The 12,664-nt window shown below is 38.5% G+C and overlaps 1 protein-coding gene across 1 annotated transcript in view; it reads left to right on the top strand.

The window, feature by feature from the left end:
• LOC122814195 (cytochrome P450 2J2) overlaps positions 1-12,664 on the top strand; it is a 441,925-nt gene that overhangs the window by 306,625 nt on the left and 122,636 nt on the right. The window contains exon 8 of the mRNA XM_044086801.1: positions 3,082-3,223. Coding sequence (XP_043942736.1) covers positions 3,082-3,223 — 142 coding nt within the window. The remainder of the gene's footprint in view (positions 1-3,081; positions 3,224-12,664) is intronic.

The raw sequence follows: 12,664 nt of genomic DNA, 5'->3' as shown, positions 1-12,664 counted from the left end.
GATATCTACACACACACACACACACATATATATATATATATATATATATATATATATATATATATACATATATATATATATATTGACAGTAATAAATATATCAGAATAGATATGTATGCACATATAGTTATGGATATCTACATATATATCTACATAAATAGGCATATCTGTACACATATGATTTGCATACATATATAGCTATATGTATAGATATATCTATATATCTATATATATATATATATATATATATATATATATATACACGCAGGTTCATAGATTCATAGGTTAGTACTAGGCTATCAGCCCTAGGGGCTATACAAGCCTAGCTATAACAATTCCCTGGATATTTCTTCCCACAATATTTACTTCTCTGGACCCCTGTCTAGCAGGGCGACTGACATGATCCCCGGAGTGAATTTCCTATCTCCCATCCAGTCATCAAGGTTCCTTTTGAAGAGGGCCAAGGAGGCGCTCTGCTTAACATGTATGGGCAGTCCATTCCAGAGTATGGGAAGTATCTGGGACATGAACCTATCCCTCCAGCATGTTTTGTTCATTGTGATGACAAGGTTTGGATCATTGGAGTGTGTGGCTCTGAGGGATTGTGATTTCTTTAAGTGGAGCATGTCCAACAGCTCAGAGTTTGACATGGCCTTCTATGTTAAGCAGAGATCACCTCTGAGTAGACGATATGCCACAGAGTATAGCTGGAGTTTTTTTAAATGGTCAGCATATGGCATCTGCTTTAGGCCTGTGATTTTTTTAGTGAGGTATTTCTGTGGCCTTTCCAGCTGTTGCAGATGTCTTGTGAGGTACATACCAAACAGGGCATTATACTCTATAATGGGTCTAATGAGGGGTGAGTACAGTGGGACAATGACCTCCTTTTTTCTGGATGAAAAGTCCTTAGTGATGAAGTGTGCCACATAGAAGGATTTCCTGACTGTTGTGGCGATGTGTGTATCGAAAGTGAGACCACTGTCCACCTGTGTCCCTAAGTCTCTCATCACACTTTTGATGTTTAGTGTACTGCCACCTATGTGATAATTCATGGGTACATTTTTTTTTCCAAAGGGGATATATTTCTTGGCATTAAGCTTGAGCCCATGGCTCTGGCACCAGGCATCTGTTTCTGTAAGGTGCTTTTGTAGAATATCCACATCATTTGGGGATTCAATAATGGCTCCCAGTTTGCAGTCATATGCAAACTTTGTTAGCCAGAGTCCCTTAGTGTTGGCCTGTACTTCAGAGAAGTAGATGACAAACAAGAATGGTCCCAGGACTGAACCCTGAGGTACTCCCCTTATCTGGAGCTGGATTTGGAGTCGGCTACTTTTACAGTCTGGGTTCTGTCAGTAAGCCAGTTGGCAACCCATCGAGTGACGTAGGGATTTATGCCCAGAGTGGGGGATAGTGTCGAAGGCCTTGGCGAGGTCCAGACAGGCTGATAGGATAGGCCAGATAGGAAATATATATATATATATATATATATGTACACATACGGAGATATGTACAATATATATATATATATATATATATATATATATATATATATATATATATATACACACACACACGGAGATATCATGGCCGTATATATGTTTGATTATACAGATGTGTATACAGACATATGCATGAATATACATGTGTATGTACATGTAGACATATATCAACCTATTATATGTATATATCCATATTCCTGTCATGTGTAAGCCTCATGGTTGTGTATACTCTCCCAGATATATCTCACCATATGTATCTGCTATGTGTACATTATGTTAAAACAACATATGTGATGCAACAGTCATATTAATAACAAGTACTACACAATTGTGGAAGTAAAGGCAATTGTTCAATACTAATCAATATGTGTATTGACAGATATCTTGGAAAAACAACAGCTGTCTTCACAGTGGTCATGGTGTAGTGGTAGTGTTGTGACTTTTGTGTACAGGGTCTTGGGTTCAAGCGCTGTTCATTTTTTGTAAGGGTTGCAGTTGCTGGTATCACTCACTGTCACCCACATTGTGCTACATAATATAACTGTCTAGGAAATCCTATATACGAGTGTTGTAAGTCTACATATGTCCCGGTTCTGCCCACTACACTATTGCTATACGTCTTCATTTGCATATATCTTCCTTTTTATTCTCTTCTGCCATTTAAGCTGCATTAACCGTAGCTAAGTAATGGGCAAACCCATGCACCTACGGTTAAATTTAATCTGCTTCATAAAAAAAAATTATCTTTATACTGTTTGTGTTTACTATTGCTCTTGTACAAGTGAGGGGATGTTGCTAGGGGTATGCGGACACCTATGAGCGGTCTCGCTCATTCTTTTAGGGGTTTCTGCTGTTCTTCATTGCAGGGGGGTGTATATTCTGAGAGCTCTGCTCTCAGACACGCCCCCTGCACTCTTACACACTCCATGTAAGATTAGGAGCTCAGGCAGCGCACCTTCATTAATATGCATGGCACGCTGCTGTCTTGTTCCTAAATGGCCACTTCCATGCAGGACTAAGCTAGTTCTGCATGGAAGATTAGTAAATCTGGGCTTATGTTTTCTTTGTGCTTTTTTTAAAGTTTTGCATGCACTGTGATTAATTCTTGGTACATGCCTAGAAACATGTTGACATGTATTAGAAACATGTTGACATGTATAATATTTACCAATTACCACTATGTACATCAACATAAACAGTATTTGATTATATTTTAAGTAAGTCCACACATATATAGATATCTATATATATATATATATATATATATATATATATATATATATATATATATATATATATATATATATATATATACACACACACACACATATATATATATAGACACACACACACACACACACACACACACACACACACATATATATATATATATATATATATATATATATATATATATATATATATATATATATATATGCCTCCACTGTTGTACATTTGAAGTTTTAAAGGTGTTCATTGCTTATATTTTGAGTAGAAATGTAAAACTTACAGAAATGCACACAATTTATATTTATGAAATTCATCATAATAATCTGCAATTGTGTACTTCTTTTCATAGTTTAAAGGTAGCGCTGTGTCGACATTCCATGAGGACAACTTGTGTTCTTGCGCTGCAGATTTGTTTTTGGCTGGGACTGAAACAACTTCAACCACTCTTCACTGGGGTCTTCTGTACATGGCTGTATATCCAGAAATTCAAGGTAAATTTTAGTTTCACTTATAAATTATGGTAACAAAAGCAAACATTCTTCTGCAAACAAATGAAACATATATTTTTTGCATTCCGTACAAAATATGCTTTTCTTCTCCAATTAAACATTGCAGGTTACATATCAGCACTATAAGCTGACAATGTTCAGTCTGAATGGCCTGAAGGTGCTAAATGCAATGCTTATATAGGAATGTAACCAAGGTCTTGTGACCATATCTGGTCTGCTGTAAACAAAGTCATCCAGCAGTATAACCTGCAAAATAATTTACCCCCACATTACTATGTGGAAGTTAAGTAACCACACCTTCTACCTTTATATTCTGTCTCTGACAGTCACATCACCATAGCCAGTAAAGACAGGGCATGGAGACACTGCACAAATGTATTTTCAGTGCATGCCCAGTCCCCTTATTCTGCATTAGTAGACTGGGACCTAGTTAATTCAGTTAAATAATATTAGGTTTGCTGATCTGTATGGCTACATCTGACTAGTTATTCCTATTAAATAATACTAGGTTTGCTGATCAGTATGGCTACATCTGACTAGTTATTCATGTTATCTAGCAATAACTTGTATTAGGTGACTTGCCATAAAATCATATATAATAAAGTGCAAAATGCAACAGGATTATAACTTCAATGACATACTATAGTTCCTTACAGAAGGTGGTTTGGCTAATATTTATCTAGCAAGCGTGGTTTATTGTCTGCAGTTGTGAGATGAGGTTTCTACAGCCTCTGCACAAGTCATTCAATAATACCAAAGACAATTTCAAACTTGTCAAAGAATTATTTCACAAGACCAAATAATTTCACTGATCACCAGTCAGAGAAGCACCCATCCTGGTATGTCTTGGTCTACCAAACAAGCATGTATATATGAGTAAAATACGCATAAGGGAATTGCACTGCATCCAGGAGCTGTGATACCTGTACTGTACCTTGTTAAAGGGGAAAACTTTCTTTAAAGAGCTTGCATTTGTTTTAAATTTACTAAAATGGTTGCATGTTGTTATGCAGCTTGTAGTTTTGTTAAATTACTAAATTGGAAGTAAAGATTGCAAATAAAATAGGATCTCCCTACTACTACTGTTTCTTTACACATGTGCATCTCTGGCTAACCTTCCAGTTCACATGTCACATATGTAATAGCCATATAATGTACTGTAAAGCAATGAACTTTTTGCAAATGTTTTTGCTTGCTGTAAATATACTATGTTGAGAAATGTAATATACTTCAGATGTTGCAGTTCTTTTCTTCCATTTAGTGTTGCAAATGGTGTTAAATTTTGCACGAGTCTAGGGAATTTCTTTTCTTATCTGACTGAAACAGCACTTCTATTCTTTCAGAGAATTAGCATTTAACTATGTTATATTACACCTTGTTGCCTGAGATGTCATAGGTGATTTTTTGGTCCTATAAAAAGCAAAGAGAAGAGAACTGCCTCCATATTACAGGAACAGAAGTTAGTGGGAATATAAGATTTACAACATTTTGTCTATTAGTTACTCTCCTTCCATTAATATCAGTCCTATCATTTGAATTAGTACTTCAGTATATACATCAAACTGGTTGGAGGCAAAAATCACCAAATGTTCTTGTGTCTTTAGGCTTTTCCCGGTTAGGGGTCGCCACAGTGGAACTCCGGTCCACTAATGATTGACAGTAGATTTTTTACATGCCGAGTTGCCGGCCCAGACGCACAACCTTCAACGAAGGTACGCCCATTCACGCATGTCTCCACACAGAATACGCTCTAGCTGAGAATCAAACATGACAATGTCTTACTGTGAGGCGACAATGCTACCGCAGCACAATATGTAATTTATATTTTAATAGCAACAAGTCTAATAGGAGTATAGGTGAGGTAGCTCTTGTTTTGTTTAAATATAAGAAGGAGAGCTGCCCTTCCAGGAAAGCCAAGAGGCTGTGTTCAATACCTGGACTATCAGAGAAGAGAGAAGTTTACCTTAAAACATTATAAGACTATTAAGCTCCTTTTGATGTATATGACACTGGGGGGGGGGGGGGGATCATTGTAATTCTGATATGGTGATTTGGACTTCAGCATTTCAATCTGAGTCAGTATGCGATTTGAAAGAGCAAACAGGACATGGAGAGTGAGTCTTTATTAACCTCACCAAACCATTCATTTTACTTGGGTTAGTAACCCAGTTAACATTATAGTTCAATAGATTTAGTTACATTGGGTCCTGCTGAGCCCCAATTGTGTAGGAACATTAATATTATTAGACATCTCTATGCTTGTCCTACCTTCCAGAAGATCATCACGTCTCCATGTTTCTGTTTTGTTTACAGTTAAAAAAAAAAAGGTTTATGAACTAGCAATCAGAACTGCTGCTTTGTAATATGAATAATAATTGTTAGAACGTGTAGCATGTTTACTGTTACAGGGACATACTTTAAACAGTGGGCAACAGTTGAAACAACACAAGATGATGGTACCAAGATCCTAGTAACTTCTCCCATTAAACTTATGCCAGCACAAGCTATTTCAGTTAGAAAATATTTTATTTTAAAAGGTCAATGTATTAGGGAGCACGAATGACTTCAGAGTACGAGGATATGAAGAGATTCAATATATAGGTGATATGTTTCAGGAAAGGAGGTATCCTGTTTCCATGATTAAGGAGGTGTCTCAATATGTTATTAGTGAATGGGGTGTCAGGTACAAACCTCTACTGGGTGACGGTATGGTTTATACACATGAAGGCACAAATAATAATTATGGGAGGACGTTCATATTGGAATATAATCAGTCTGCTGAGGCTATAAAGAGCACCGTTCAATAAAACTGGGTTTTGTTAAAGTTGGATATGGAAGTGTATAATATTTTGGGAGAGAAGTTCATTTTTTTTTTTTTTTCAAAACAAGAGAAGTTCATTTTTGAGTATAAAACAGGATGAAATTTAAAGCACAGACTTGAAAACAAAGGAAATGCTATAGGCAATACAAAGAATCCGCAAGGAACTAGAAAATGTGGCAGCTGCAACCAATGTTTTGCAATAAATGAGGATACAACATTGGTGTTAGATAACATCCATAGAACTAGGGTGTATTTTAGGAGAGGGAATTGTAACAATATGAGGGTGATATATTTGGCAAAATGTTGCAGCTGTTCCGCATTCTATGTAGGGCAAACCAACAGAGCCCTTAAGAACAGAATATATGAGCATTATTATTATAGCATTAGAAAAAAGGAGAAAAATAATGCATTGTATAGGCATTTAGAATCTAGTAATGGATGTACCAATTTTAAGTTTGCCATTCTCGAGTGTGTTTATATGAATCCCAGAGGAGGGGACATTAAGTGTATCTTAAAAGAAAGAGAAGTCAGATGGCAGTTATTGTTAAACGCAGCCAGCTATCCAGGTATTAATGATAGTGTTACCATTACCCCAGTCTTAGAAATGAGACGATAGAAGTTAAAAATGTTATCTTCCCAGTACTATGCCATAGCTCAGAGTATAGAGCATCAGACTTCAGATGTGAGAAACCTGGGTTATGCTTTTTATGGAAATCTGACAGTTTACATTTTTTTTTGTGTTTCTTGTGCAGATATTGGCAACAAGTTTGGTTTTACATTATGTTTTTGTGAATAATTTCATAATTAATAGTAAATATATGTTTTTTACATATTTTAGTAAGGTTATTGTGAGTTGTATGTAGTGAAATATATTGTAATCAGTGTTATTCCTGTTTCTTTAAATGACAGATTATTTAAAATTTAAAATATAATTGTTAGAGTGATTTTATTGGTTGTAAGTAACTATATAAGTACATCTAATTACATTTTTTAACAGATTCTGATAAAGTCTGCAGTTTGCAGATGAAAGCACTTAATCTATGTGACTATTAAAGATTTCTTATCTGTATAGTGAGTTGGTTCACTTTGTTTAGTACTGCTGCAGGGAAGCACAGGTACAATTTGCGTGGACCCTAAATTGTTTTATTTGGTTCAGTTGTTGGGGAGCACAACATTTCTTGTGTATTTTATAAAATATATATGCATCATCTTCTTTCGGCTGTTCCCGTTAGGGGTCACCACAGCAGATCACCTGTTTCCATTTCTTCCTGTCCTCTGCATCTTGCTCTGTCACACCAACCGGCTGCATGTCCTCTCTCACCACGTCCATAAACCTTATCTTAGGCCTTCCTCTTTTCCTCTTACCTGGCAGCTCCATCCTTAGCATCCTTTTCCCAATATACCCAGCATCCCTCCTCAGCACATGTCCAAACCAATGCAATCTCGCCTCTCTTGCTTTGTCTCCAAACTGTCCAACCTGAGCTGACCCTCTAATATACTGATTCCTAATCCTGTCCATCCTAGTCACATCCAGTGCAAATCTTAACATCTTTAACTCTGCCACATCCAGCTCTGACTCCTGCCTTTTTGTCAATGCAACCTTCTCCAACCCATACAACATAGCTTGTCTCACTACCCTCTTGTAGACCTTCCCTTTCACTCTTACTAGTACCTGTCTGTCACAAATCACTCCTGACACTCTTCTCCACCCATTCCACCCTGCCTGTACTCTCTTCTTCATCTCTCTTCCACACTCACCATTACTCTGAACTGTTGATCCAAAGTACTTAAACTCATCCACCTTTACCAACTCTACTCCCTGCATTCTCACCAGTCCTCTACCCTCCCTTTCATTTACACACATATATTCTGTTTTAGCACTGCTGACCTTCATTCCTCTCCTCTCTAAAGCATATCTCCACCTCTCCAGGGTCTCCTCAACCTGGTCCCTACTTTCACTACAGATCACAATGTCATCTGCAAACATCATAGTCCATGGGGCCTCCTGTCTGATCTCATCTGTCAACCTGTCCATCACCACTGCAAATAAGAAAGAGCTCAGAGCTGATCCTTGATGTAATCCCACCTCCACCTTAAATGTATCTGTCACTCCCACCGCAGTCCTCAACACTGTCACACTACCCTCGTACATATCCTGTATCACACTTACATACTGCTCTGCCACTCCCGACTTCCTCATGCAATACCACAATTCCTCTCTAGGCACCCTGTCATATGCTTTCTCTAAGTCCACAAAGACACAATGCAACTCCTTCTGACCTTCTTTGTATTTCTCCAACAACACTCTCAGAGCAAACATTGCATCTGTACTGCTCTTTCCTGGCATGAAACCATACTGCTGATCACTAATCATCACCTCCCTTCTTAACCTAGCTTCCACTACTCCATAACTTCAAGCTGTGACTGATCAATTTTTATCCCTCTGTAGTTATTGCAGCTCTGCACATCACCCTTATTCTTAAAGATAGGTACAAAAACACGTTTTCTCCACTCCTCAGGCATCCTCTGACTTTCCAAAATTTCATTAAACAATCTGGTTAAAAATTCCACTGCCATTTCTCCTAAGCACCTGCATGCTTCCACTGGTATGTCATCTGGGCCACCAGCCTTTCCATTCTTCATCCTCTTCATAGCTGTCCTTACTTCCTCCTTGCTAATCTGTTTCACTTCTTGATTCACTATCCCAACATCATCCAACCTTCTCTCTCTCTCTCATTCTCTTCATTCATCAGCCCCTCAAAGTACTCTTTCCATCTACTCAATATACTCTCCTCGCTTGTGAGTACATTTCCCTCACTATCCTTTATCACCCTTACCTGTTGCACATCTTTCCCCGCTCTGTCCCTCTGTCTAGCCAATCGGTACAGGTCCTTTTCTCCCTCTTTAGTGTCCAATCTCTCATACAACTCTCCATATGTCTTATCCTTAGCCTTTGCCACCTCTCTCTTTGCCATGCGCCTCATCTCCTTATACTAACGTCTACTTTCTTCATCTCTTTGATAATCCCACTTCTTCTTCGCAAGCCTCTTCCTCTGTATACTCTCCTGTACTTCTTCATTCCACCCCCAGGTCTCCTTGTCCTCCTTCCTCTATCTAGATGTCACACCAAGCACCTTTCTAGCAGTCTCCCTTACTAGCTCTGCTGTAGTTACCCAGCTATTTCGTAACTCTTCACTGCCTCCCAGTGCCTGTCTTAACTCTTCCCTGAACTCCACCTCACAATCACCCTTTTTTAACTTCCACCATTTAATCCTTGGCACTGCTTTCACACTCCTCCTCCTCCTCTTGATCACCAACGTCATCCTACAGACCACCATGCTATGCTGCTTAACTACACTTTCCCCTGTCACTACTTTACAGTCTCCATTCTCCTTCAGACTGGCCCTCCTACATAGGATATAATCCACCTGTGTGCATCTTCCTCCACTCTTGTGCATCACCCTATGCTTCTCCCTCTTCTTAAAATAAGTATTCACCACAGCCATGTCCATCCTTTTCACAAAATCCACAATCATCTGACCTTCTGCATTCCTCTCCTTAACACCATACCTACCCATCACTTCCTCATCCCCTCTGTTCACTTCACCGACATGCCCACTGAAGTCCGCTCCAATCATTAGTCTCTCACCCATGGGTACACTCACCACCACTTCATCCAACTAACTCCAAAATTTTTCTTTCTCATCCATCGCACACCCAACTTGTGGAGCATATGCACTAACAACATTCATCATTACACCATCAATTTCAGGCTTCATAAACATCACTCCATCACTCTCCTCACCTCCAAAACACTCTTGGCATACTGTTCCTTTAAGATAACCCCTACCCCATTTCTCCTGTCATCCACACCATGATAGAACAATTTGAACCCACCTCCTATACATCTGGCCTTACTTCCCTTCCATTTGGTCTCTTGCAAGCACAATATATGAGCCTTCCTTCTCTCCATCATATCAGCTAGCTCTCTCTGTATACCAGTCATACTGCCAACATTCAAAGTTCCTACTCTCACTACTACACTCCTAACCTTCCTCCTCTCTTCCTGCCTTCGGGCATGCCTTCCCCCTCCTCTTCTCCTTCGGCCAACAGTAGCCCAATTTCTGCCAGCACCCTGTTTGCTAACAGTACTGGTGGTGGTCATTGTTAACCCGGGCCTCGACCGATCAGGTATGGAAATATGAAATGTTCTCCACATAAGTAGTTTAGCAGAGGTTTTACACCGAATGCCCTTCCTGACGCAACCTTCCCCATTTATCCGGGCTTGGGACCAGCACAAAGAAATGCACTGGCTTGTGCATCCCCATTGCATAACAGCTCATATTCTAGGAAAAAAAGCAAGAAAAGATGTCAAAGACCCGCAGAATCCATAGTCTGCCTAGATTAAACCGTGACACTGGTTGAACTGACATTTTAGTTTTGGCTGATATCTTAAGCACATACTTCAGGTTACTGATAAATAATAGCTCCCTAATGCCAAACTTAGAAAACTGATAATTTCTTCCTTTGCTCAAACCCTTAGAGAGGGATACCAACTTAATATAATTACATCATGCTTAACTAAAGAAATGGAAGATATGTATGTATTTAATATGTTTTCACTGTGAAAATCTGACTGGGACATAGCCCATTTTTAGCAGAAGCCCAGGGAGAAAATCTCTACAGACATTAGTAACAATACTGAGTAAAAGCTCCACAGACATTTGAGAAAACTGAAAAAAAATTACATAATAGTTATTACATATCATACAATACATAGGACAACATTGCAGAGTAAAAGCTCCACATACATTTGAAACAATTCCATAATGGTTACTACATATCATACATTACGTAGATGTGTACAACCTTTCATAAATTCAAGACAACACGAGACAACAGAGGCACTGAAGTACAGTTAGTGTAGTATGACGTGATATGTGGAGGTGGGACATTTTTACAGTACTACATTACTTGTCAGGCAAATTTAAATTGAGTAGCATATTTCCAGTCGTATTACTTATAGCTCAGAATAGCAGGGGTAATGTAAAAGGGTCTTTATTAAATCAGCGAATGCTTAAAAAATCGAATGCTGATTTATCAACCCCATGTAAGCGAAAGCTTATAATCCCAAACACTCAGAACAATGATTTTTTTCCCAGGGAAAAAAAATTGCTGTTCCACAAAAAAAAAAAAATAAAAAAATAAAAACATTACATAAATTGGGGGGCTTTATCCCCCACACCCCCACCCCCTTACTTAAATATACCAACTCCGAGATCGCACTACAGTGACAAAAACAGCAAAGTAACAGAGGGAGCCAAGTACATACTTATATGCCATTTCGCTAATTTGCTGTTTCGTGCTTTCAAGTTCGATCAAGATGCATTCGAAGGATTGCGTCTTCGATCATATAACAGGAACCCATGTAAAAGAACAACCAATAGAACAGGGGATAAGAAGAGAGAGGAGAGGAGTGGCTAGTTGTGGAGAGACAGATGAAGTATTAGACTCAGTTTAGGGAGGGATATGAGAAAGAAGTATAGGAAGATAGGGGTATGCGAAAGGAGTATAGGAAGGAAGTCTATAAGAGATATATATATATATATATATATATATATATATATATATAAATGAGTATAGTATGTAAGTGGTTTAGTTAGTTAAAGACAATAGGTGTAGGATTTAGTCAGGAGTAGTATATTGGAAAAGGCATTTCTTATTGAGGAAGGTCTTAAGTAGGCATTTAAATTTAGTTGGGTCAGCAGTAGTTATGATAACCTGTGGCATGATATTCAACAGTTTAGAGACATAGTTACAGTAAAGGGAGTCACCAGCTGTGTTGTTGGGTTTGATTTCCTGTAGTAGGGACTCTAGTGTTGGCATAGGGTTGGAGCAATTTTTGCAGGGCAGATGTTTTGTCAAGAAGGTGTACCAGTCTGTGGGCAGTAAGTAGCTGATTATAGATTAGGTGATAGGGTAGTGCTAGCCAATTGAGTTGTTGTATGGCAGAGTAATGGTGAAACCTGTTGAGGGGAGTTAGTGGCAAATTAAGCAATTTTAATCCAGCAGGTTTCTAGTTTGACCAGATAAGTTTTCTTTTGATTGGTGAAGTCTGGGGAGAAATATAGCAGGGTGGAAAGTAGATGTGTTCTGGGAATAGCATGTCTAGTGGTGACTGTGAGGAATGGTTTGAGTCTGTACAGAGCATTTAGTTTTGTGTGTGTCTTTTTCTTAGATCAAGAAAGGTGAATATCAAATCTCAATTTGTTGTCTATTAGCACTCCGAATTTTGTTTGATCTGCTGTTGATATTACGATATTATTGGAAGAATGTATTTGGAATGGTGTTGTAGGGGCACATGATATGGTGGGGTGAAATAGCATGAGTTTTGTTTTTTACTGGGTTCAAAATTAGTTGAAAGTCTGATATTCAGGCTTTTGACAGCTAGGAATGACTGTTGTGCCCTTGCTTTGATTTCTTTTAGGGTAGGTGCAGTGCAAATGACAGTAGAGTTATCAGCATATTGGACAATAGAAGCTAGATAAGTATCTGTATGGATCCTATTAGTAAAGATAGAGAATAGTAGAGGACCTGGACCT

Source organism: Protopterus annectens, chromosome 10.part0 (genome assembly GCF_019279795.1).
Source record: "Protopterus annectens isolate FY-2018-M chromosome 10.part0, PAN1.0, whole genome shotgun sequence".
Taxonomy (NCBI): domain Eukaryota; kingdom Metazoa; phylum Chordata; order Ceratodontiformes; family Protopteridae; genus Protopterus; species Protopterus annectens.
Note: the sequence above shows the minus strand (reverse complement) of the source record. Positions and strands in the feature narration are given on the sequence as shown.